Source organism: Pogonomyrmex barbatus, unplaced genomic scaffold (genome assembly GCF_055798465.1).
Source record: "Pogonomyrmex barbatus isolate J1 unplaced genomic scaffold, ASM5579846v1 scaffold1, whole genome shotgun sequence".
Taxonomy (NCBI): Eukaryota; Metazoa; Arthropoda; class Insecta; order Hymenoptera; family Formicidae; genus Pogonomyrmex; species Pogonomyrmex barbatus.
This window is the reverse complement of record NW_028297098.1, coordinates 6,143,721-6,170,032: the sequence shown is the minus strand read 5'-3', so window position 1 is coordinate 6,170,032 and position 26,312 is coordinate 6,143,721. Positions and strand designations below refer to the sequence as shown.

The 26,312-nt window shown below is 31.3% G+C and overlaps 8 protein-coding genes across 22 annotated transcripts; 4 read left to right on the top strand and 4 right to left on the bottom strand.

Annotated features, from left to right (window-relative positions):
- Positions 1-612: 612 nt before the first annotated feature.
- On the top strand, positions 613-2,976 carry LOC105432366 (mitochondrial S-adenosylmethionine carrier protein). The gene is made up of 6 exons (XM_011647150.3): positions 613-1,147; positions 1,417-1,573; positions 1,940-2,049; positions 2,183-2,423; positions 2,530-2,668; positions 2,732-2,976. The coding sequence occupies exons 1-6, from the start codon at positions 1,079-1,081 to the stop codon at positions 2,841-2,843; spliced, it is 828 nt and encodes a 275-aa protein (XP_011645452.2). The 5' UTR covers positions 613-1,078; the 3' UTR covers positions 2,844-2,976.
- A 309-nt stretch (positions 2,977-3,285) lies between these two features.
- On the bottom strand, positions 3,286-5,643 carry LOC105432364 (ras-related protein Rab-24). 2 transcript variants are annotated; one of them, XM_089074527.1, is made up of 4 exons: positions 5,313-5,643; positions 4,178-4,384; positions 3,801-4,081; positions 3,286-3,721 (listed from the first exon to the last, which is right to left on the bottom strand). In XM_089074527.1, exons 2-4 carry the CDS (start codon positions 4,273-4,275, stop codon positions 3,603-3,605), a joined length of 498 nt encoding a protein of 165 aa, XP_088930653.1. In that variant the 5' UTR covers positions 4,276-4,384; positions 5,313-5,643; the 3' UTR covers positions 3,286-3,602. The 2 variants fall into 2 exon arrangements, with proteins under 2 accessions (XP_088930653.1, XP_088930645.1); XM_089074519.1 differs by having other exon boundaries at positions 4,178-4,266.
- Positions 5,644-6,247: 604 nt separating this feature from the next.
- On the bottom strand, positions 6,248-8,324 carry Pglym78 (phosphoglyceromutase 78). Its single transcript, XM_011647152.3, has 3 exons — positions 8,057-8,324; positions 6,766-7,263; positions 6,248-6,676 (listed from the first exon to the last, which is right to left on the bottom strand). The coding sequence occupies exons 1-3, from the start codon at positions 8,322-8,324 to the stop codon at positions 6,510-6,512; spliced, it is 933 nt and encodes a 310-aa protein (XP_011645454.2). The 3' UTR covers positions 6,248-6,509.
- A 989-nt stretch (positions 8,325-9,313) lies between these two features.
- On the top strand, positions 9,314-10,924 carry LOC105432369 (uncharacterized). 2 transcript variants are annotated; one of them, XM_089074374.1, is made up of 3 exons: positions 9,314-9,474; positions 9,585-9,873; positions 9,938-10,924. In XM_089074374.1, exons 1-3 carry the CDS (start codon positions 9,314-9,316, stop codon positions 10,844-10,846), a joined length of 1,359 nt encoding a protein of 452 aa, XP_088930500.1. In that variant the 3' UTR covers positions 10,847-10,924. The 2 variants fall into 2 exon arrangements, with proteins under 2 accessions (XP_088930500.1, XP_088930502.1); XM_089074376.1 differs by having other exon boundaries at positions 9,334-9,474; positions 9,634-9,873.
- Positions 10,925-11,030: 106 nt separating this feature from the next.
- Positions 11,031-12,666, bottom strand: Slbp (Stem-loop binding protein). 2 transcript variants are annotated; one of them, XM_089074471.1, is made up of 3 exons: positions 12,528-12,666; positions 11,749-12,417; positions 11,031-11,665 (listed from the first exon to the last, which is right to left on the bottom strand). In XM_089074471.1, the coding sequence occupies exons 2-3, from the start codon at positions 12,369-12,371 to the stop codon at positions 11,524-11,526; spliced, it is 765 nt and encodes a 254-aa protein (XP_088930597.1). In that variant the 5' UTR covers positions 12,372-12,417; positions 12,528-12,666; the 3' UTR covers positions 11,031-11,523. The 2 variants fall into 2 exon arrangements, with proteins under 2 accessions (XP_088930597.1, XP_011645458.2); XM_011647156.3 differs by having other exon boundaries at positions 12,496-12,637.
- On the top strand, positions 12,630-15,577 carry mms4 (Methyl methanesulfonate sensitivity 4). 6 transcript variants are annotated; one of them, XM_089074391.1, is made up of 6 exons: positions 12,630-12,768; positions 12,981-13,059; positions 13,290-13,382; positions 13,678-14,650; positions 14,752-14,805; positions 15,058-15,577. In XM_089074391.1, exons 3-6 carry the CDS (start codon positions 13,315-13,317, stop codon positions 15,175-15,177), a joined length of 1,215 nt encoding a protein of 404 aa, XP_088930517.1. In that variant the 5' UTR covers positions 12,630-12,768; positions 12,981-13,059; positions 13,290-13,314; the 3' UTR covers positions 15,178-15,577. The 6 variants fall into 6 exon arrangements, with proteins under 6 accessions (XP_088930517.1, XP_088930512.1, XP_088930529.1 ...); XM_089074403.1 differs by lacking the exon at positions 12,630-12,768 and adding an exon at positions 12,782-12,889; XM_089074386.1 differs by having other exon boundaries at positions 13,290-14,650.
- Positions 15,190-23,180, bottom strand: Rcd1 (Reduction in Cnn dots 1). 7 transcript variants are annotated; one of them, XM_089074306.1, is made up of 8 exons: positions 22,736-23,180; positions 22,193-22,580; positions 21,495-22,086; positions 21,124-21,402; positions 20,360-21,043; positions 19,807-20,164; positions 19,514-19,696; positions 15,190-17,374 (listed from the first exon to the last, which is right to left on the bottom strand). In XM_089074306.1, the coding sequence occupies exons 2-8, from the start codon at positions 22,441-22,443 to the stop codon at positions 16,263-16,265; spliced, it is 3,459 nt and encodes a 1,152-aa protein (XP_088930432.1). In that variant the 5' UTR covers positions 22,444-22,580; positions 22,736-23,180; the 3' UTR covers positions 15,190-16,262. The 7 variants fall into 7 exon arrangements, with proteins under 7 accessions (XP_088930432.1, XP_088930429.1, XP_088930414.1 ...); XM_089074303.1 differs by having other exon boundaries at positions 19,514-19,693; positions 21,124-21,405; positions 22,736-23,179; XM_089074288.1 differs by having other exon boundaries at positions 21,124-21,405; positions 22,193-22,593; positions 22,736-23,176.
- Positions 23,181-23,727: 547 nt separating this feature from the next.
- Positions 23,728-25,872, top strand: LOC105432374 (phospholipid phosphatase 5). Its single transcript, XM_011647164.3, has 6 exons — positions 23,728-24,058; positions 24,541-24,646; positions 24,765-24,912; positions 25,016-25,144; positions 25,311-25,481; positions 25,570-25,872. The coding sequence occupies exons 1-6, from the start codon at positions 23,976-23,978 to the stop codon at positions 25,737-25,739; spliced, it is 807 nt and encodes a 268-aa protein (XP_011645466.2). The 5' UTR covers positions 23,728-23,975; the 3' UTR covers positions 25,740-25,872.
- Positions 25,873-26,312: the final 440 nt, after the last annotated feature.

Here is a 26,312-nt window from a genome sequence, read left to right as displayed (position 1 = left end):
TAAGACGTAATATATTAAAATATTAAATATTAAGTATTATAATTATTGTAATTATCTAAGATAAATTTTCTAGTATAAAAAAAGAAAATGTAGAAGAATAGAATGAGTATCAATACTGATTTAGATAGCACAGCAATGCCTTTTTGTCAGATTGGCACATAATTTTTTTCTTTTGGTTTTTTTTTTATCATTATAATAAAAAAGAGAAATATTTAATATAGTTTTGAGACTTCATGACTGGATTAACAACAATAATCTTCGCTTCAATTATAATTAATATTAAAGGATATATTGAAAATATAAATATATAAAAAGTTATTCTCCACAAAAAGTGAATAAATAACTTAATTTTTCATACATCTTTTTTTTTAACATTTTTAATCAAATTTGATTTCATGATCATATTATATGATATGATCTTAATATTAATCGATCATTTCAAATTCACTGTAGTCAAAAATTATTTAGTGAATCCGCCAATCAAGTTGAAAATTATCAGCATGTATAACCATTTTAAAATTCTTGTCTATGATTGGTCAATTTGCTCAAGTTTTACTGTTTATATTTTTCTATGCGTTACTAGCTTTAACATCTTTCTTATGTATTTTCCTTTCTTTCTAGATTTATACATATTGTAGTTCGATGACAAAAGAAACAATGAAAATGGCTTGCAAACCGTAGTTTTTAGAGGTTAATTTCAACTTTTCTTTTATTTTTGAGAGGTTAGATTCGATTTCGAGAGCAGACGATGGGCTGATTCAAGCGCTTTACGTAATGTGTACAGAACACGTGTTTTCACACCGGCTTACATCATTCGCGTTGATCGCTTCATGATGAATGGTGCGGATCTCGAGAAGCACGCGGAACACACACTCAAATTATTCAACATTCGATAGTAATCATCAATGCCGATCGTCATGTGATCGTGTGAATATTTTCTATACTGAAAGATTTGGTGCGCGACACGAGGTAGTCTTTTGATCAGGACCACTTTTCCGCTTATCAGCTCGATGACGTTTCTCGAGGTCCTTCTGTTAATCGAGCCCAACGTCAAAGCGGAACACAGCGCGGTACGAAGATGTTTCATAAACAAGAAGAATCCGTGTCGAACCTCTCCAAACGAAGCATCGTGTTCACATCATTTATCGTGAGTATCGGTTCGTTTATCAGCTAATTATATACATTGATGCTTCATTTACCAGTTGTTAATCGTCCATTAATTATTTATAAACTTTGTTGATTAACTCCAAGATCGTGTATATTGTAAATTAATTTTCATGAGATTTTATTTTTTCATAAATAAGTAGATAAGATCGCTTAATAAGACCGCTCGTTGTCAGTTTGAATGTTTCTAAGTGTTTCCATGCACTGAGATCAACTTGATCTTACTAGAAAATAATCGCTATTTGACACCAGTCAGGTGCTCTTGCAGGGATTGTTTGTGACGTGACACTTTTCCCATTGGACACACTTAAAACACGCTTGCAGAGCCAACATGGGTTTTTTAAATCCGGCGGTTTTAAACAACTGTACAAGGGCGTAGGTCCAGTGGTATTAGGTTCAGCTCCATCAGGTACAATTTAATAAGATGAAATATGATTAAACTTTGAAAATATATTCTTTACATCTTAAAAACGAAAATATAGTATATAAATATGAATTCAACACTTTCTTATGAAATGATTTCAGAAACATAAACTTTGGCATATTCCTCACATATAAAGGATGAACATTAATGATGTTTCCAAAATAATTCCAGGAAGCATTTCTGAATCTATGTTCATTAGTAATATATTTTAATATGTTAATAATATATTTTCAATAATATATTTCCTTTATATGTGACGATATATGCCAAAGTTTGACTATTAGTCTCTATATAAAAAAGAAAACAATTGTATTAAGAACATTTTGTTTCTAATATTAGTTTTTGTTTTAGCTGCTATATTTTTTATCACATATGAAGGAATAAAACAGTATTCGCAACCATATATACCAGATCAGTATCACTCTATTATACACATGGTCGCAGCATCATCTTCTGAAGTAGTGAGTAATTGCTGATCGTATTGAGCAAATCTCTTATTAGCACATAATGACAAGATTATTTCCTATAAATTATGTCTCGCCCGATATTGGAAATTTCATACAATACTTAAAAAATACTCGATTTTATATGTAGACTGCCTGTTTGGTTCGGGTACCAGTTGAAGTAATCAAACAGAGGAAACAGGCCCTCTTATCCGATACACATCAATTGAGATTAAGAACATTGTATCGCGGTTATGGTAGTACTGTTCTTCGGGATTTACCATTCGGCGTTATTCAAATGCCATTATGGGAATATTTCAAACTTTATTGGACCCGACAAATACAACGAGAATGCACGCCCTTGGAAGGTGCTACTTGTGGATCTGCATCTGGTAATAATTCAGAACTCGCATATTATTCAGTAAAATTTAATTTCACTTAAAACTGACATTTATTATTTATATAGTTTCTAATATTCTTGATTTCTTGATTTCTTAGTCGGTATATCAGCTGCCATAACAACACCATTGGACGTTGCAAAGACTAGAATTATGTTATCCAGCACATCAGCAGAAAAAGAAGAAGTTAAAATATCAACAATGTTGAGAGAGGTTTATAGAGACCATGGTATTAAAGGGTGAGGAATGCAAAATATATATTTTTCTAAATTCTTGATATTTCAACAGAGTGATATTTTCAGATTGTTCGCTGGTTTTCTTCCGAGAGTAACTGGCTTTACTATAGGCGGATTCATATTCTTTGGCGTTTATGAACAAGCCAGAGAATTTTGTATATCATACTTTTCACAATAGTCATTAATAGAGCAACAAATTGTAAAAAATTAATTTAAATTATTTGATATACTAACTCTCTTACTTAACAAAGTCCTGCTGTGATCAGTTCAAACAAATAATTATAAATTAATAAAATTGGTTAAAATAAAAACTTTTTTTTGTTTATTAATATCTGATTTCTACTGATATTTTCTGTAACAAGATTTAAAAAAATTACCAATTTCTAATCTATCCAGAGGTTCTAAGAAAAATAAAATGATTTTAAGTTTCTATATAATAAGTACAAAGTCTGCTTTGAGATTTGATACGAGAAAATTTGAAAGGCACATACATTCAAGGACATGATATTATCTCTTGAATTTTATCACAATTGCAATAATATAAATATGATTATAAATAATCAAAATCAAATCTTATCACTTGCTAATATAAGAAGCTAACTTTAAATAAGCCAGGGCCATTTATAAGAATATTTTTCAATTGTATATTGCGTAATAATATCAATTATACAAAAATTATTCCATGTTTTCTAGAAATTTACTGTCTGCTGAAAAGTCTAATCCAATGCGAAGCTATATCGTGCTATGCTAATAACATTGCATACACACACTTCTAAGCTTTTCCCAGTTATTACTGAGCAAAACAATATCACATTGGTCGTTAATATTAAAATCTATTGCATTACGTATTACGATTATCGTAATTATCTGAGATAAATTATCCAATACAAAAAAGAGAGAATATAAAAGGATGGATTGAGTATCGATACTGATTTCGTTAGATGGTACAGCAATACCTTTTCTCAGATTTTCTACTTAAAATAATTGCTTCTTCTACCTTTTGCAAATTTTCTGGATTGGAAACAAAATCTTGTATAATTTCGTCAAACAATTCGACTGTAAAGAATAAATGCAATAAATATATTTTACAACACAAGGAAAATGATTAAAATTTATCAATTCTAAATTTACTTACCTACGTTCTCCCCCGTCTTGCTGGATGTTATGAAAAGTTTAGTCTGTGTACCGCTCGCATATCTTTCCACAACATTCTGCATATCTGGATCGTCAGACACGAAGCTTTCGTCGCATAAATCCTTCTTGGTAGCGCAAAGATATACTTTACAATTTTCCTCGATGCTTCTAAGTTCTCTCACCCAGTGTTTTGCTCTTTGGAATGTGTTCGATTTGGTAATATCATAACATACTATAGCAGCCTTGGCACCACGATAATACGTTCTTGTCATTGCGTCGTACCTAATTATTAATGATAACAGTGCAAGTTAATAACAATATGACATGTTTTTTTTAACATTTTATAATTTTAAGGCACATCGTAGCGATTGTACTTACTTTTCACTGCCTGCAGTATCCCATATGCCCATAATAAGCGTCACATCATTCACTTGTACTCGCTTCGCCGCAAACACAGTGCCTATTGTCTGCGGCATAATTTCAACTGCATTAATTGGTATATGATGCCCTCCCTTCCATTTAGACGATTCTCAGTGCAAATTTTAACAATGTTACTTTATGATTTTCTTTCCACAATGTTGCGGACTAAGAGAAACAAGAGTATCATGTTAGTGCTCGCTAATTAACTAGGTCCATTCTTTTTAGCTGTGCTTTTCTGTTACCTATTTATAATTTCTGCCTTTTTTATTATTTTAAATTACAATTGGATTGGCAGTATCAGAGAAAAATATAACTATGAAATTACAATTTTTGAATATTTATGATACAATTTTCTTTTTACCATTTTTACCAATGTAAATTAATTTCTCTTTAATATCCATTTTTACCAATGTAAATTAACTTTCATTTCAGTTTTTAATGTCTATTTTTATCAATATAAATCAACTTTTATTTCAATTTAATTTACTCTTTATCTTTTCTAATTCTTAGACCTAAAAAAATAAAAGGTAAATTAAACTGAGATTAAAGTTAATGGTATATTGGTAGAAATAAACATAAAAATTTTATATTTTTTTAAATGATATTTAAAACAAAACATAATTATGTAAAAATGTTATATTGTTCTGGTGCATGTGACAGCAAACAGCATTGATAAGAATAATTAATGACGCCCACAAATGTAACTATATATCTCTCATAATAGTGCCATCGATATACTTTAAATGTAGAAAATTCAAAACACAGAGTTCAGCTAAAAGGAACAGAAACCTGTTACTTGGAAGGGATTCTAACAATTCTAAAAAAAACTACTGTTTCTCTTTTTTCTTTGTTTCTCAACAATTTCCTTTGTTGAATCGTCTTTTCTATATAGTATGTATGAACGTTAATGCCGTTAAGTGTGTGAACTCTTTTGGGAAATAGAGTAATCAAATTGCTCTATGCTCTTAATGAAGTGTATTCAAACAGATTCTTAATTATTTGGAAAAATTTAGTTGCCAGATATGTACGGGCATCGAACGGCATGAACGCGTTTCTTTGTATGTACATACGCACATAATCGAGTTATACTTACGTTCTGATAGGGCCTGTTGCAATTAAACGAGTCGTGTACATATCGTTCCATCAGACTTGTCTTTCCCACCATCGCGTTACCCAATAACACAACTTTCAGATCCACGCGGCTCATGTTTCAATCGAAAATTCTCTCACGGAGAACTTTTGTCTCAGAGTATATATACGAGGTTATGACGCACCCAATCTACATCATCGACGTTCCGAAACGAACTGACCAACGCTGAACGGTTGAACTTTGTGATAGCCTGAAACACCTGTAATTTCGGACTTTACTTTTCTCTCCCTCTAATGTCATAACAACACATATAACTAATATGAGCACTTCGTGTCGGTACCTTTGGTCTTTGCGTGCTTGTCACGTGACCATGCGTCATGTTATTGGAAATCCAGGGACGAAAGAGATAATAAATGCCCTATTGTAAACATAATATATTCACATTTTATTTCAATAAATTTTCATAGTACATATATCGCGTTAAATTTCATTGGTCTCAATAAAAACATGACTTACGTGACTGTACAACTACACATTTTTTACTGACAGTACTAAAGTCTATATACACGTGATATAGATAACTATATTTTTACTAAATTTTGAATATAATTTTTTTCTGTCACATAATTTCAATTTCATGTTTGTTTAATATCATATATGAATAAATATCTCGGAAGTTGATAGAATTATATAAATTCATTTCTAAAGATAAGAGAAATCAAACCAATGTTCAAACTACATCGAAAGTACCAGTTCTCATCCGACCATTGAAGTCAAGCAGCGTTGGGCACGGTTAGTATTTGGATGAGTGACCGTCTGGGAACATCAAGCTGGTGTTAATGTTAGCATTTTTTTTTTACGTGATCTTTCTTAGCCTACACTACTCAACTTTCCTCTTCTTCTCTTCAATATAAAGAAAAAAGAAAGAACAATGCAAGTTAAGACGAATATTTTATTATATCAATTAATTATATATTTAATTTATATTAATTTAATAATACAGTTGTCATAAGTAGTCTATATATTTTTTATTTTTTTACTCATACAAGGAATTTGTTCAAAAAAAAAAATCATGTTCGCCATTCTTTCTTGAACTATATTCTTTGTTAAAATAACGAAGCTAAAGTTTCATAAATATTTTTAACAGACATATAACATAATATATTCATAAGTTGACACGTTTTTTAATTTTATCATCATTTATTTGACCTTTCCTTGTGCGGCAACTGCAGCCATCGCTGCCTTAACAGTCTCTTCATCACCCAGGAATTTCATAGAAACGACAGGTTTGAAGTTTTCGTCCAATTCATACACAAACGGGATACCAGTCGGCAGGTTTAGTCCCATGATCTGCTCATTACTCATTTCTATAAACAAAAAAAATTTATATTTCTCAGATTGTCATAATTTGACTACATTAAACATAAATAGATTCAGATTAAATAAATTTTCTTACGGTCCAAATGTTTCACTATGCCGCGTAAACTGTTCCCATGGGCGGCTATAATGATTTTCTTGCCCTCCTTCAATTGCGGAATAATCGTTTCATTCCAGTAAGGTAACGTCCTCTCAATGGTCAATTTAAGAGATTCAAATTTGGGAAATTCTTCCGGCTTTGGTCCATCGGCGTAACGTGGATCTTTCACTATTGTATCGTAATACTTATGATCAGATTCCATCGGTGGGGGTGGTACATCAAAAGATCTTCGCCAGATTTGCACCTGTTCCTCTCCATATTTGGCAGCTGTTTCTGCTTTGTTCATGCCGGTAAGACCACCATAGTGTCGTTCGTTCAAACGCCATGTCTTCTGAACAGGCAGATCTTCCTGGCCAATCTCTTTCAAAATTGATTTGAGCGTCTCCTGTGCTCTCGTGAGCACTGATGTATGAGCTACATCGAATGTATAACCTGCTTCTTTAAGAGCCTTTCCTGCAGACACAGCCTCGCTCTTTCCTAAAAAAAGGGTTATTTATATATATATATATATATATAAATCTTATTCCATTTTTAATCCTCCCAGTCTTGTATTAAACTAGATTTGACATTTTTTTGCATAATTCTTTAAGCACTCGAATCGTGTGATTATAAATGATAAATTGTATCTTTGGAATTTTCATAAATTCGTTTAATTTTCGTTTAATAATACAAATTCTTCTGTTAAACACATTAATTAAATGGCATTAAAGATGTAATATTTGATTTTTTATTTAGTTATATTTACACAAAATAATTATTCTATCGCATAAGATTAATACATTATTTAATTCATTTTATAAGTACAAGTGTCAAGTTTTAAATGTTAATTTTAATTTTAGATGCACGAATCATTTTTCGTACAAAAATGCTTTGGCAAAAGAAAAAATCGGAACGTAAATTTAGCATAAAGGAAATGATAAAGTACTTATGAAGGCTAATGAAGTGCTAATAATGAAGTGCTTTTAGGTAGCATAAATTGACACTTCAAAAAGAAGTTTAACGCTTCTTTTATCTTTCAATTTTTATTTTCATCAGAGTAAACACAATATGAAGTTATCGGAATTAAAATATTTTGAATGAATAATATTATCAAGTATAGTATGTATCAGGCTTCAATTTTCACACGATTTGGAGAAACGTAATCGCGTTACGTTAATAAAGTAATTCATGACAAAAAAAATGCAACTTGAAAGACTCGCGCGCGATCGTGCGACCTTTCGCCCTTGAAAACGATGGATTCAATGGGTACAGCCAGGCGATATTTACATACCCTTATCCGATAGATTGGAGTCGTACCAGCCGCAAAAAAGGTTCAATTTATTCCACTCGCTCTCGCCGTGGCGAACCATAACAATCCTGTATTTCGACATGTTTTCTACAAGATTCCAAACTGAGGGATAATTCGTGAATAAGTCGCACGGCGCGCACAATTCGATATGGTTCGATACTTTGATGCTCAGCTGTTCGCGGATCAGAGATTCTTCCTTCCCCCTCCACCATAGGGCTACGTTCAAAAGCACTATTCGTAGTGCCTCCATGCATTATTTTATCTTTGTGTTCATCAATGTTAAACAAGAACAAATGATATATGAGGAGTATTCGGGTGAGAAGTATTTCCGAATATAACTTAAATCTGTTTTTTTAGTTATTCTTTTTAGCTACTCTGCACGTTAATTTTTTTTTTCTCTAAGTTAAGGTAAGTAAAAGAAGAGAAATGAACAGTGTAAGAAATTCAGTTAAAAAAAAACAGGTCTATCGAGACACATTGGTTAATCAATAGAATTCTTTATTCTGATTGGTCAGTTGAACTGTGAAATTTTGTAGCCCTGAGATTGGTCACAGCGAAAGAGCCAAAAGAAAACTCGTTCATTCTATTCGTTCTTTTGCTGATTGGTTGCACATTCCGTTCTGCTGTGGATTTCCGCGCCATGGGACACCAGCCTGAATAGATCGCAATTCAAAGTGAACACACTCATAAAGGCCTGTGTGAGATTATTTAGCATAACCTAAAATTGTTCTCGAATTGTGTGATTAGGCATGGAGTGAACTTGAAATATCTTTTGTAACGTTCATCGCAATTGACAATTATCTTCGTTAATCTGTAATCATTTTTACGTTCCAATTGAAAGGTTTGTTCTAACTAATATTTAACATTTGCATCGAACATTTCAAATGTCGGAAAGAAACTTTCGGACTTGTCAAGCTAGAGAATGCAAAGTGAAACAGTATTAATTTCTGTTTAGATTATTATGAATGCGTAAGACTTGCTCATTATTACTTATACTGTTTGAACAGATTTTCGGCCTATTACATTGAACTATTTATTCAATATAACAAAATTATTCAGTGATCACACATCTAGATTGAACAAGAATGGTGTGTCACATAATGTGACAATAGATATCCCAGAGAATGTGGATAATTACAAACAAATTTACGAGCTTGCAAGGTGTAGTAGTGGTATACATCTTGTTCACAAAAAGGTGATTGTCGATTGTATTTGCTCATTTCCTCATGCATTGAAACTATGGAGGTAATGAATATTGAAGATACTAGTGAGTCGCACGCTTTACTTTCAATGAAGCATTGTGACAGTCCTCTACTAATCTCATGCAATTGGCAAATTAATAACAATAAGCAATTTATTAATGCTGTTACTATAGCACCAATGCAACATGCACCTGCAAGGTAAATAAATAAATTGAAACAAATATATATGTAATATCTGTTATATGTAGCAGCCTATAGAATAGTTGAAATGATGTTGATTGAAATTATATAAATACAATTTTACATAGAATAAACTGTGAAGATGTAGCTTCTCTGGACACTTGTATCGCCTTGCAGCCAGTGAATTCTAGTGTGGATTCCAATACAGAACCATGTATGCTGGATATCAAGGTGACGAATTGTCAAAGGATAGCACGCATTGCCATTGTTTCCGAAGGAAATGTCTTAGAAATCTTCAAGCAATTTGGAGAATATGAAACAACGATACTTGCAGAATTCGTAGATGAATATGAGGACAATATAGTTTTTCTTGGTGAAACGATGATACGCCCTCCTACCACAGAAGTTAGCATTAAGGTAAAATGACTATTCATTCACATTGCTTGCATATTTAGTACAATAACAATTGCTTTTGTTTCAGTTTATTAGAACGAAAAATAAGAGCCCTCCTATGTGGGTGTATGGTATAAGACTGTTTTTGACAGATTCTACAAAAGAGGCAAAATCTAGTGCCTTTGATTATGATATTATTCAAACTTTTCTCAGTAATGCCAGCAATGACAAAACGAGTCAAGGATTCAAAATGGCGAAGAAAGTATTTGAATTTTATGATAGACAAGAAATCATGAATAAAGAGAAAATTTTTCAAACACTTGCTTCGGGTTCAAAAGATGAAAGCTGTACAAATGAGATGAAAAGAAGCAATAATGAGGAGGAATTTCCAAATTGCAGAGATAAACAGTCAAACGCTTCTGAATGCAAAAATAATGAAATGGAATATCCAACTCGTGAAGGGAATTATAAAACGTCGGAGAAAGATATTACAAGCTACGATAATAAGACAAGATCGAGAAAAGAGGCAAAATCTAGTGCCTTCAATTATAAAGACTTTATGCAGACTTTTCTTAGTAATTCTAGTAACGACAAGATGAGTCAACAATTTGAAGTGATGGAATTATTTGGATTTTACAATAAACAAGAATTGAATAACGAACAGTTTCATCAGAAAATTTTAGAAACCGTTGCTTTGAACTCGAATAGTTTCAAACATAAAAATGAAATTGATAACGGAAAAGAATGTTTAAGTCATAGAGATGATTACAAAAAATCGGATTCTCTTAAAAATAAAAACTTAAGGAGCAACAGTGACAAAGACTGCACAGACTGTGAAGATCAGAAAAAATCCGATATAGATATCAAAATTTATATCGATAATAAATTCCATGATATAGAAAAAAGATTGATGGAGCGAATAGACAAGATGGAAGCTAATACCAATCAGAAGCTGAATACTATTTTGGAAAAACTTGAATCGCAACTGAGTTTATAGTAAATGTTTTCATTAGTTTAATTTAGTAAATTGTTATTAATTTTATATAGAATAAAACAAAAGATCTAATTTATCGAATTATTAAGTTATTAATATAACATAAAAATGAAGAAAATGAATTTATCATGAATGTACATCATGTTAGCTAGTTGAAAGATCTAACCTACTTTAAATATATAGTTCCTTTTATCTTCTTACAAATCCTTTTATTATATTAGAATAAGTTGATATTCATGTACGACTGTTTTCAAATCTTATATCAAAAGCACATACAAAAATTGCACATTTTTAAAATGTTTCAATAGCTCTCCTCTAACACAAATAAATACAAATTAAATACAAATTAAATTTGTATTTAAATGATCTAAATAGCAATAGAAATTTGCAAATCTCAAAAGAGACATTTAATATACATAAATTATTTTAGTTATACAAAATCATCTATGAAATTAAGGTTTCAAAAGCCAATAATTAAATCAACATAAATTAGGACAAAAATATCACTTATGTTGTTTCTATACTATACAGCTGTTAATATAATCTATGTACTATAAAAAAGGTTTCAAGCGCTAAAAATGGATAACAGAATAGCTTTAAAATAATATAATTTATATATAAATTAAAGGAAATGATATTGGCAGTATATCTTGAACAGAACGACAAAATAAGACAGCTTCTTAATTAGTCTTGTCGTTCTCCTGAGGAGGATCCCAAGAATGAAGTTTTTTCCTCCACAATTTCACCATACCATCCCAGCCTCTCCTACTGTATTTTATATATTTCGGTGGTGTTCTTGGATCTTCTCGCGTACGTGTCTCTCTAAAATAAAGATTTTAAATAAAGATTTTAGCTGAACTACACACATACTTTGTCACTTGCTATGTCACTTTTCTAATACTCACTTAGGAACTAACTTTATATATCTATCATATCCAATAGTATTCTTCCCATAATCAATTTCTTTCTGTCTGCGTGCCAGCACAACTGGATCTGTCTCGTATTCTATTTGCTTTTTACTACTTTCCGATGAATTTGTGGTCGTACTGGAGTCACTGGAGTAGCGTCTACTACGAGAAACCTTGGTGTTCTCGTGATCTATACTATCTTGTCTTACTCGCTTGCGCCAGATATGCGAATCATCTGGCTTATTCTTTACATTGTCTTTGTACTCTATATACTTAATATTTGTGCCTCCTTCGCGCTCTGTTTGACTATCATTATCACATCGCGCACTCGAGTCCTTACTGCGAACATCCGTATCTTCTTTGTCCTTATTGCGAACATTCGTTTCTTCTTCCTCCTTATTGCGAACATCCGTATCTTTTTCCTCCTTACTGTGAACATCTATATCTTCTTCCTCGTCCTCATACCATGCGCTGCTTTCTACATTGACTTTTTTCGTCATCCCATTTTGATTGGATTCGACAATCTCTCTATTGTTCATACACAACACTTCGTCGAGCAAATTATCTTCTTCAAGATCGATTTCGAGTTCCGCTGACGAGTCGCTCGAAGGTGGATCCATTTCGGTGAAGTAGTGACTAGCTTCAATCAAATGACTATATAACTATCTAAAAATAGAAAACAAACAATATGTATACACATATGTATACACATTCATTCACTTCAAATACAACTGAGACACGTACGATTTCTTATTATCGTGGCAAGTATAACCTACACGATCGTAGTCCCTTTGTTTTGCCTCAGAACGTGAAGCAAGTGACGTCCGTTTGTATCGTTTTCGGTGTACACACACGCTCATTAGTTGTCCCGAAGATCAACGCGAAAGCATGATAAAGAGAAACGAAAGATCTCGCAATTCAAAATCACGTTCTGAAGTTCTCACGTTCTCAAGTTTGGACACGGATTCGATGCTCACTTCACTATTCGCTGTGCGCGCCTTTTTGACAACGTCGCAAGTATGTACATTTCGCGCCTTATCCGCGCTTTCGATAATCTCGAAAATCGTGGCTTTATATCGACGTTCGATAAATTTTTAAATCGCGCATGCCAACTTTCTACTATTCTATTATTTTAAATGTAAATATTTAACCTCAAATATTTACCTCAGATAAATATTTTTCATGCTTCTTCAGTTATTGTATCGCTTTTATTCCTTTCTGATTTTTAGGACTCGAAAATATCAGATGCCATTAGATTCAAGAAAAAAAGGAAGTTCGGACAATCCGAATATCAAGATTGAATGTCAAGTAATTCTAACTTTTCGAACTGAAGCTATATTCAAACAGCTTAAGCTATTCAAATTCGAATCATTTAAAATCTGTAAGATTTGTGAAAAAAATGCTAAAAAATTTTCGATATTTGACAATATTGATTAAACATAGAAAATCATTCATTAATAACGAATCAACGCAAATTTAAATGCCCGATATATTTACTTTTCCCAAACATAATCGTCACTTCATCATTACTTGCGCAGGTTAGGTTAGAACTAGTTGATCCAAATGATCAGCTGGCACACACATGACTTTTGTGTGATATGTGAGATCGATGGATTAAAATTTCTTTCTTCGTGAGTATAATTTTCTCGGAATGTCTAACGCCTAGCAATCAAAATCTCAAGTGCACGAAGAAGAAAAAAAAGAGAAGAAAAGAAAAATGTCGAGAAGTGTGATCGTGTTAAGTGATTCGGACGAACCGGCATCACCTGTTGCTGACAAATACGATAGGAATAAATCACAAACTGACGGATATCATTCAGATATTGAGAATATGTTCGATTTTCCAAAGGTACCTTTTTGCCATGAGTACGCGTTACTCTCGGCGTCGCAGAACAAAAATTCTTTTGATTTAAATGAACACTTCAGAGAATCGCCTATGTCCGACTCGGAGGAGAATCAAATTGAGAAATCATCACGAAAAACGGCAGTTTCCAAGAGGGACAAGACGACATCGAAAGAAGAACGATCGAAACGTCAGCAAGCTTTGGCGAGGGAGAAGGCATTGAAGGCGATCGAAAAGAAGACATCAAGAGATATGAAGCCCGGCGAATGCATCAAATTTATGGAAGTCAATCTTGATCGACATATCGACACGTTCGTTTCTCGAGAAGAAATTGAAAGCGCATTGCGGAATGTCGATATCAAATTCAAGATAACTACCGAGTTAATTCCTAATAGTATTACATGGCAGAGAAACGTCGAAGAAGACTATATTGATGAAGATAATAAAGTGCGTACTAAGAGCAGTATACAGATAGAAGAACATGTTATTGTGATCTGGAGCAATTACGAAGCGGTGAAGCATGTAGCGGAAGGTACGTTCTGCACATCTATTTCGAACAGCAAAGACTTGATACCGAGCTACAGTATGACCCTAGTTATCTATGGCATGGAGGAATATTTCACGTATCGAAAGAAACAAAAGTCGGATCAGAATCCTGGTAGTAAAGGGCCTAGATATAATGGTAAAAATAATCAACAGTTTGACACGCTTCCAATTATATCCAGACAACAACTAGAGATGTGTTTAGCTGAAATTCAGATAGTAGCCAAATGCAGCAGTAGATTAATTGAGAACGCGCAAGATTTAGCGCTGATGGTATATCAATATACAAAGTCCATTTCGGAAATACCATACAAGTTGCAGAAGAAAGGAAATCAGGAAAGCAAATTCGATTGGTATGTCATGGGAGATAATAAGAACACTGTACGCGTGGACAAAGATGGCAACGGATTGAAGAGATTGTGGCAGCAGCAGCTGTGCCAATTTAATTTGAGTAGCTTGGAAACATCAGAAGCGATATGTATGGCTTATCCTAGTCCAGCGCAACTTATCAAGGTATCGTTATAATTAAACATTGCAACTCAATATCATTGTTTTGAAAAATTTAACTTTTTTAAAGTAATAAGTTCAAGATAATATTTTTATTATGTTTGCAGGCTTACAGAAATTGCACACCTGACGAAGGCGTGAATTTATTGAAAGATATATCGGTAAGTGATTATTTCTTTCCATTGTAAACTTGTAATATGATAATGGAATTATTAACATTATGTTAATGAAGATATATAAAATTATTGGATAATTTCTAACATATATAATTATTTATTTTATGCATAATTATATATAAATGTAAATTTAAATTATATTTTATATGTGATATTTAGTACAAGTCACAATCTGTTATGTATAGCTTATAATTGATTAATATAATAAATATACAAAAGTTACATTATTTAATATAGATAAGAAGAGCAGCAGGACCTATCACAGCTGCACGTAAAATCGGTCCCGAATTAAGTAAAAAAATGTATGTGATGTTTACATCGCAAAATGGAGATGCTTTATTAGGGAATGAGATGTAAATAAATACAAGCTTTTATAGGAACTTTATCTTTATGTAATTCCATTTATAATTCTCTATGTTAAATTCATAATATAAATGCATTATGTTACATAACTCTAGAACATTACTTATTTGTCTTTGAGATGTATACGTTTTTTCCTGTTATAAATTTTCATACTTTCTTGATATAAATTGAAAAGATTTCAACTCTTTAACTTTGATTCTTGTTTTTAAAAATTAAGTTTTTTAATTGATTAATTAGCTTAATTCAGAATATTATTTGTCTGTAGTATTTAAATTAGAAAGTTAACATCATGAATTTTTGTGCAATTATTTCATTATCATTTTTTTTCTCAGATATACATCTTAGAGACATTTATGACAAAAATTAACGTAGAAATAACATGCAGTTTTCAAAATGGGTACTTTTTTGTTATTTAATTCCATGTACTTTTCGTCATCCTTTTCTCATTCATCATTGATAAATTTGAATGTAATATAATGGGTATTCTATACATATGAAAGAGTTTTTATCCTATCAGACATTAGAATAATTCTCATTCAATTTTTTTAGATATATATACATAGGTATATCTTCTTTCCATTTGTCATACATAGAACTTTAAAATAGATCACATTATAATCTCATTGTAATAACAAAATATGTATCAATAATCACTATTAAAGCTTAGAGACCAGTATAATGCGATATACAGTATATATAATTATAATATATTAAATGAGATATTGTATATTATACTATTATATAGATAATAGTTATAATATTTAAAATATTAGGTTTATTTTAAAAATATTATATCATTATAATTATTTAAAATATAACTAGTAATTTAATATTAATATATTTAATATTAATATTAATATTAAATATATCAATATTTAATAATACTTGTAAAGCAATATAGACACTTTGAAATAATTATATTTCAAAAGTGTCTTCTCGCAATATGCGAGACAATTAATTAATTAACAATTAAATTGATTAGCAATTATAATTTATATTATAATTGTTGATCAATTTATATTAATTATAAAATAATGATCAATATTATCGAGCAATTATATGTCATAAAGTAATTATATCTAAGTTTGCATTTCACTAATATTACCGAAAGCGGACTGTTTTGAATCATGTTTTTTCTCATCCAGTTTGGTTTCATTGAAAATATTGCAATCGTCATCGTTGTCGGGAATTGCAGACGATAATTCGTCGATTGCAGGCGCGGGTATATATTTGCGTTCAATGATATTCGTCTTAATAGCGTCCTCAATCTCAAGTACATTGTCCGTACGAAGATCGTAATTTATCGATGATGTTGTCGTAGTAGATCGCGCTTGTACGAATCTATGCTCGTCTTTCTCAAAAGTCAGAATTTTAGGCGCGTTTATATCTTCTATAGTCTTTTTGGTTGTAATCATCTGTTCACTTCTCTCGTTTTGCTGAATAGGTTGAGAGTTTCTCTTCGCTAGTATAATTTTGGTATACTTCACAGTAGGTTGTACCAATCGATTCTCTATTGGAACTCCGATTCTACTTTTTGCCGGGACGCCGCCATTCTGCGATCGTGTTTGCAATATCAACTGATTTAAGTTTTGCATAGGCATATTAGGACATATAACGGCTTGCGTGGAAGCTGTCCCGAGTTTATTTGGCATCTGCTGCAATTTGTCTTGCTTATTACTGATTAAAACTACCTTAGTGGTATTGTTCAATTTTGGCCTCTCTTGAGATTCTTTGGTCAGCGTCGTTTGTGTTACCACTGGCATCTTGTCAATGTTGCTCAAATTATCATCATCCTTGGCGAATATTATTGGTATATCCAATATATTACCTAGATCATCGTCTATGTCATTCGTGATGTTTCTTCTCTGGATATTTTGAGGTTTTCCTTTTTGAAGTCTTTGCAAATTATTGGCGTTGACCGTGATCTTCGGCATTGTCTTCATCGATTTTTGCGAGAATTTCAGCTTATTGGACAGCGGTAAAAAGCCGGAGTTTTGGCTGCTTAATGGAACTATCACCGATGATGATGTGCTTCTGGTATGAAGGGAATTCTCGACAATGACTATGTTACCACATGATGTATTATGAGAGTTATCGGTACTATTGGACACGGCTCCTTGTCGTGGGAAATGCGTTGACTTGGATACGTCCAATAAATGAGAATCACCGCTTACTCCCATTTCTTCAATCACTATAAAATATATACATATATTTGTTTCAAATTAAAAAAAATACATAATAAAAATACATAATAAATACATATTAACATGCAAGCAATATACCCAAATATTTTCCATTATACCAACATGTTTTTTTCACATATATTGTATGATTTTCACATATAATTATAAAACAATTTGTTAATGATTGATTTTCTGAATGTATTTTATCCGTCTTCATTCTCATTTAATTTTCAAAATATTTTCCTATTTAGTTTTATATTTAACATTATATATGGAAACAACATATCCAACAAATATTAGATAGGTAAAAATATGAATTAACAGAACTTTTAATTTATTAATCAAGCAACAAGAAAAATTACATAATTTCCTTACCAAATTTATTATGTTTAATGCAACGACCTACTACTATAATAATAAATGCTTGTCGCTGCTCAAGTTATTCGATGTAAGTAAAGGCATTAATTAAATTTCCCAAAACCAATTGTTCGAAGTTATTTCCAGACTCATTAATTATTTATATTTGATTCAAAGTGGATGGGATTAAGGTTGGGAAGTAAACAAATTCGAATTGTTACAAAAAAATATTTATTGAATACAAAATAAAAGGCAACCTAGTGTATGTACAATATTTTGCTTTTTAGCTTGACAATTCCTATTATCAGGTTTATTCATGATTATTAATAGCGTTTATAGGATGTAATATAATGTACATATATGGCTAAATATATTCACTATATACAGTCATGTAACCAATTGAAAGATAGATTGAAAATCCCCCTAATTTCTTATATATATTTGAAATATTGTGTAAATACATATAATTCAATAATTAAAAATAATTAAAATATCTTGTTAAATTAATCTACTTTAACTACAAAACTAAAAAAAAATAAATACACAACAACAGAGGAAAAGCTTGTGAAATAATTCCAGGGTCTAATTAATTCTAAGCTATTCCAAAGGAGAGGATTATTTTAGTTTTGCATAAAGAAAACTTTTAATAATCATGACCCAAACAGATCATAAATTGATAATCATTTATAAATTAATATATAAATTTAGAAATTTTTACTGTTATATGATGTTTCTTTTTATAAAATATATATGTGGTCTCTCTAAAAACATTTTTTTAACATATATACATATATAATTAACAACTTTACATTATTATAGTATACAGTATTATTTTATTTTAATGGAAAAAAGCCACTATAGCAAATATAATTGTACATGAAATTCTATATGTAATTCTAACGCACAAATAGAATCACATGTATATCAATAAATTTTGTTTAATTTGTATTAAAATTTATCAGAAAATTATATAATTATAAAATATTAACTTAACATAATAACTTTCAAATTATACAGAAGCATTTAATTAATAATTAATTTTGAAGATCCTATGGTCAATATTGCTTCTAATACTTTAGCTTGTCTATATATATATTTTATATATATATTTAGATTAGATTTAAAATATAGATATGAAATTACAAGAAATTGAAAGAATTTTTAGATTACTTCTTTTCATACAAAGACATTTTGATATATTATTTAATTAAAATATGGATTATACAATTTTGAAAATTATGAGGTAACTTTTTATGTTATTTTATATGAAAGTGTAAAAAAATTTGATATAAACATATGTATATGTATATATGTATAAATTTTTATCAAAAGGCCTCAAATTACGAAAATATAAATTTATTGTATATGACAATTTATATGTAAGTAATACACATTAAAATCAATAGATAAAAATATAATCTGCTTATGTTGGAGCAATTGGTTCGATGATTGAATTTATAAGCTTTGAAGTTCTAATTTATACCTAAAATAAATTTATGCTTTAAAGAAAATAAAAATAATTTTAATTGTTCTCAAAATTTATATTACTATTATAAATATATGTCAATTATTCTTACTTTGTTTAGTGGCATCTGACTTTTTAAGTTTATCTAAATGCCAATATAAAAATTATTCTAAGTACACACAAAGCAAAAATAATATTAAATTATTCAATTAATGTGAAAAGCGATCAAAATAATATAATATAAATATAATAATATTATATAGATCTATTTATCACTACGTTTCAGGTAAATTATTTAATAGTTGATTAGATAATAGCAATCTACCTTTTGAAGGAGTCGATGTGGACGTTACAGTATTCGTTGGCGAATTGGTAGTCGTTAGTAAGATACTGGAAGCTGACGATGTACGGACAGAGGATGCACCGCTTGTGAGCGCAATAGAATTCTTTCCGTTTTGCAAAAGATTCGACAACGTGCCACTTGTTGTTGTAGGCTTGCTACTTCCTGCTATTATAAATTGAAGAAAAAAAAAATAAACAATATTTGTTAGTCTCCATAATATTAATTACTTTTCTATTAGTAACATTAATACTTATATTTATAATAATTTATCTTACCTGTAGGAGTTGCATTGACTCTAATTTGATTTCCTGTGGTAAAAACATTCACCAATTTTGCATCACCGCTTTTATCAGGTGTGTTGATCTGTCTGTAATTATTCGAGATCGTATTCGAGTAAGACTTGTTAGAAGATACTATCGTTTTCATCTTCGAAACATTCTGCAGCGGCACATTTGAAATAATCTTCGGTACTTTAACGGTTGCAGTTGAGGATTTGGATGTATTAGATGTTTTGGAGGTAGTGGTTGTAGATTGACTCACTGTAGTGGGTGCTAAACGTATGGGTCCTATCGGCGCTAAACTCGCTAGAGTGCCGATATTGAGCGTTATACCATTTTCCGAATTAATATTTGTCTGTAATAAATAATATATCATAATTGTTATCGTATGCTATTTTATATATTTTACACTGCAGATATAAATATTTCAGTGATTGTTATAATATATCTATAATATTATCTATATATCTATAACATATATATATATATATATATAATATTGTTATAATATATAATGTATTATACATTATTTGCATTGTGTGATAATTACCTGTCCAGAAAGTCTAGCAGTTTTCAGTTCTGAGAATTGATTTCTCTGATTGTTTGTAGGTCGCTTCCGTTTTACAGCGGAAGTATGATTCGTATGCTGTCCACTTACTTGCATCAAATTTGGTTGAGTACTCAATGTGCCGATTTTAGAAGTTGAATTCGATGCCACGTTCGTCCCAATCGATAATGTTGAAGACACTGGTGTGTTCGGACGGGATTTCTTTATGATCGGCGAGTTAGGTTCGCTTTCTACTGAACTGCTGGTTGAATTTCTTCGCTTGTGAGAATCCTTCTTGCTCTTGTTATCACAATTAGTTGCAATCGTTGCTCGCAATGGCAATGGATGCGGTTGCAACAGAATGCTAGCGATGAAATCTCCGATCTCGTCTAATACGCATCTGTCCACCATGCTTTGCGTGATGCCCTCGAGCATTTTCTTGGACGTGGATATTCTGAGGTGATCATCAGCTGTACCTACGACTACCAGACTTGTTTCAACCAACATCTTCTCACGAAGATCCTCTAAATCGTCCGATCTAACGAGAGTGGCATTTTGTCCGATGATAAACATGACTGGACAACGAACATCCATTAACATATCATCGGGTGTACCCCGTTTTCCCTCAACCGTCGTGAAAGGAAATCCGATACAGATAACAGCAGTTATATGTTCCATTTGAGCCACCTATACATCGCAAAGTAAATGAAAGTCAATAATGATAGGAAGAAGAATAAATGCAAGTACATATGTAGAAATAAGATTACCTGACATGCAAGTGCTGCGCCAGCATTGAAACCTACGAGAATTATCGGCCTACCAGGACAATCACTTCTGACATCTTGAATCTTAGCTCTTGTAGCCTGGACTAATTGATCCATGCACACCATCATGGTCATTCTGTTGGCTGCTAATCCCATATGGGTATGAACAGTAGCGACCATACCTAAGGATCCTAATTGCGTGATCCATTTATGTTGACGAGATGAAACAGCTGATGCTATGCCAGAAGGTACTACTATCAAGATTGGATTTCCAGGCAATTTCTTCTGTAATCGATTATGTTAACTCTCGTCTTATATTATTAGACTTAAGATAATAAGATATTACGTATTAACGATCAAATTATCATATTTACAAGTCTGTTTCCGCTTAAATTCTGCGCGACAGGATCCCAAGATCGTTTTAAGAGCGAACCGAGCGTTTCCCATGTTATAGAACCTCCTTTAGCACTAATATTCGGTTGCACAGCAATCATCTTATCAATTAGCTGTGGAATCTTCAGTCTCAAGACCTGTAGAATGTCAAGATAGATGGCCAAATATTCCTGAGGAAGATGTTCGAATAGCAAATTATGTAGCCACTGAACTAGTCTCCAGTCCCATCCAGTTGACGCTAACGTTTCTCGAAATCTCCTCGCTGTGACATCCACGGATGTTCTTCGAAAAATCGGTTCTGCTGTGCTTTTAGCTTTGGCTAATCTCGCGAGTCTTTCTGAGCTTAATATCCGCGTCACTTTGCTAAATATCCTATTTTGAATTGGAGACCATAAAGTTTTATCTATCTTCTCTTCCCAATCCTCCTCCTTTTCTTCTTCCTCTGGTCGTGCAAAATTCGCTAAACGTTCGAATTCATCCATTGCGTGTCGTACTCTGGTTAAATCAAAGGGCAGTGCTGGTTCATTATCAATATTTTCCACGTCAATTTCTTCATCCTTTCTGTGCTTATCACTAAAAAATAGATAGTAAGAACTAATAGTAGAGCAATCGTTACAACAATTTTATATTGTAACATATTAAATAAAAATTCAAACGAAGATCTTGTGGATAATCTTACCTTGTATTACTTTTTGAGAAGAACAATTTTTTTGTAGGTTTTACATAAATATTTTCTGGTTTCCAGTTCCAAGGTCGAGCATAACAATGATCTTTGAATATCACGTCGACATCCATTTCATAATTTCCAGCTAGTTGATGCAGATAAGCTGTTAATTTATTTGAAATTTCATCAAACGTATCAATGGTTGGACTTGGTAGTCCAGAACTGCTCGCAGAAGTGGACGGTGCCGTAGGTACAGATGTTAACATTATACTTTTTATTTCTAAGACTAATAGTTATGAGATATATAACTATATAGCTAATATTTTCGAATTCTTTCCAAATATTATCGTATTACAAAATAACATACACTTCCATTTCTTTATTTCTTTCTCTGCTGAATCTTCTGAAATTGAATACTATTTAATAATATTTGTGTAAATAATATTTGCCTAAAGTTTAAGCTACTATCACGCAATGTAATTATTATAATTATGTTAATTCCAAAGTGTTATTATGGTAATTATATCTTTTTCAAATTAAATAATTAAAACTTCTTACATGAGAGTTTATAAATTAACCTGTACTTTCTTTTTTCACATCGGACAATGAGCGTCTTTTTATATAAAATTAGTATTACTCTTATATATCATGTATTATTGCATTCATTGCAATTTTTCGACACTGTTACGACTATTTATTTCGCTTTCATGTACTCTCAAAAATACAAAATTATGATAGCAAACGTTTATCCGTACTTAGTCACGCATGATTTGACGCAACAATGATTGATAATATTTACTATCAATTGTGGTATACACGCGATGTATGGCAAGAGCTTTTCACGAAGAAACGTAACGCATCCATTCTCGTGAAAGAAAGCACCAGAAAACACGTAATCGAACAATTTGATGTACGCGCGCGCGCATGCATGTGTACATGTGTGGTCTGTTTATGTGATATGCGTACGTGCGAGATTAACCTAAAATATTAACTTTATTTACACTCTTTAACACTTTTCAAGTATCTCTAAAATGAGATAGATGCGTATTTAAATGTTAAAAAGAGAAAGAACGAAGGATCCAAAAGTGTAAATAAAACGAATGTCTGTCTCAGTTGAATTTTTTTTTTTTACGAAAGAATTAATTAAAACAATCTCTATTTTTTAATTTATGATTGCCTAAGTAAATAATAACATCCAGAAATTTTCATATACGAGAGAAATATATAAAAGTGTATTATTGACATTTTTTTTTCTGTCGTAATACTTAATTATATATCTATTTCATTTCAAGTGCATAAAGTGTAAGACCATGCAACTATAAAGAACAGAGCAGACAGATGTTCTCATGAAAAAGCGAAGTACATTTTTTCTAGTTGCACTTTCTGCACTTTCCCTTTTTTTCTCCTGTTTTCTGTATGTCTTTCATATTTTCAGTTTTTTAGAAAGTGTAACTTAACGAAACGAGCAGAAATTCACGTTTAACAAAAGAGAAAAGAGCGGAAAACTTACTTAAGATAAAAGAAAAAGATAATTAAAGTACGGATGAAACTTATTTGAACAGTTCTGTAATCGAGATTACTATCGATTACGTTCGACTTTCCGTATCGACGTTTTATGCATCGGGTGTGCATCCGTTTACGTTAAAGACCTGATTGCACTTCGATCGGCGTCGACGCAAGCCGACACGGTTTGTTACACGATGAATCGTTTAAGTTTAACGTTAACGACTTTTGTATTTATCTTATGTGGAAAAAACCGGCGCGATCTATCTTCGGTTTAAATGCTTGACATTCTGAGATGACTAACATACGCGGACTTCGTCTCTCGTTGGGGTTCTGGTTTGACGTTTTGCTACGTGTCTTTCTGGCAGTGCTATTCGTGTAAGTTGTCGTTTCATGGGCATGCAAATTGCACAATTAATTGATATGTTGTTATAATCAGTTATAATTGTGAAAGATATTTAGATTAGATTCGAAAAAATAAACGGAGACCGACTGGATTTGAGAACTCGGGATCCCTCTACTATCAAGACATTTAGTCTGCATGACCGCAATAGTTCCTTTCTGTTAGCTATTTATATTCCGAATCTCTTTTATGATCGCTTACGGTCATCTAATTCTTACAATTGTTACTAAACTTAGCGTTCAAATATCAATTAGTGTTAATTAATGATAATTAACAGTAGCATTTTACATCTGTTATCTCTTATCAAGTTTCTATTTCAAAAACAAAAATACTGTGGTTTTTTTTATTTATAATTATTAATTTTTTTAGAGTAATATAAATTATACTTTTATTAGTGTCAAGAATTATCCATCATTTTTTATTATAAATATGTTAAACAAAGTGCAATAATTTTCAGGGAGCTGGAAAAAGCAGAACCATTCACGAGAAAAATTCACGAAGATGAGCTGTGGTTATATAGAAATCCAAGAACAGAATCTTTTGTTCCAACTACAGTATTATGGGTAGATATGTGTTTATAAAAAATATTTAATAAGTAGGATCAGTAATACAAAAATAGATTTTATTAATTGAGATATTGTTTTGCAAATAATATTAAATGAAATATTTCCTTTTTTTCAGCCTCTTGTGTTTATGATGCCAGTTGCTGTTATTTGCTTTTTTTTCATGATGCACAAAGATAAAGTCGATCTTCAGCAATCAGTATTGTCTGTAACATTAGCCTTAGGATTTAATGGTATTATTACAGATATTTTAAAACTTATAGTAGGTAAGTTATTATTCAAACGTTTGAACAGAACAGACTTATATCAAGTCAATGAAGAAAATTTAGTTTTAATAATATATATCTATAATTTAACTTATATTTTTAGGTCGTCCGAGGCCAGATTTTTTCTGGCGATGTTTTCCAGATGGGCAAATGAATCCAGGGTTCAAGTGCACTGGAGATCCAATCGTTGTTAGAGACGGAAAGAAGTCATTCCCAAGCGGACATTCCTCATGTATGCCATTATGTTTGCAACATTATATATAAGTATTATATAATTATGTTTCTACAATTTAATTTGTATGTGTATGAACATATTAGTTAATTTGATAAAGAACATAGATATAATAACACACATGTAATATGTAAGAATATGTTTTTAAAAATAATTTTTATTCTAGTTGCGTTCGCCAGTTTCGGTTTCATCGCCTTGTACTTGGCCGGAAAGCTGCACACATTCAGTTTGGCAGGAAAAAGCCAATCGTGGAGATTGTGCACATTCCTTTTGCCACTTTGTGTCGCTCTTACTATCGCGTTAAGCAGAACGTGCGATTATCATCATCACTGGCAAGGTAAACTACTTTGTTGTTAATATATGATATAATAATTTATAATTCTATAATAATTTCACATCGTAATTTGACATGAAACTTGTTTCAGACGTGGTGATAGGATCGATAATAGGCTACTGCTTAACGTATGTCTGCTACAGACATTATTACCCTCCGTTAGATTCGCCATATTGTGACAAGCCGTACGTTGCGCTTACATTACAAATTCAATCGGACAATGTCCGATCTAATAAGGACGAACAGATTAAGTGGATATAAATAAAATCGATTATTACTCGCATACGTGTCGCGTATAATATCTTAAACCATATTTAACATTTTTGTTAAAATCTTTGAGATCTGTATATTTTGTGTAATATATACATCTGAATAAATATATGTCTATACACGATTCGAGATTTAATTTATATATAGATATATTTAGACATATTAAAATCCATATAGATCTATTCGTTTTAGTTGTGCATTGTGTTTTTCTTTACATTTTTTTTTTATTTAAATGTACAGATTAATGACAAATATATTCTGATACACGAAAAATTTTAATATATATAGAATAAATAAATATAACTTAAAAATTTATTTTCATTCACTTTGAATATATTGAAATTTCTTTATGTATCCAAATATATTTGCCATCTTATATTTATTTCTTGTATGTATTTCATTCTATATTACTTTATTATTACAAAAGAGAGATATACAAAGATAATATTGCTGACATTAGTATATTAAACATCTATATATTTTTATATTCTATGTATTCTTAACTATTGTATAATTTTGTTTTATTTTTTTTATTTTATTTTTTTAAATGCAGCATGGTACGTT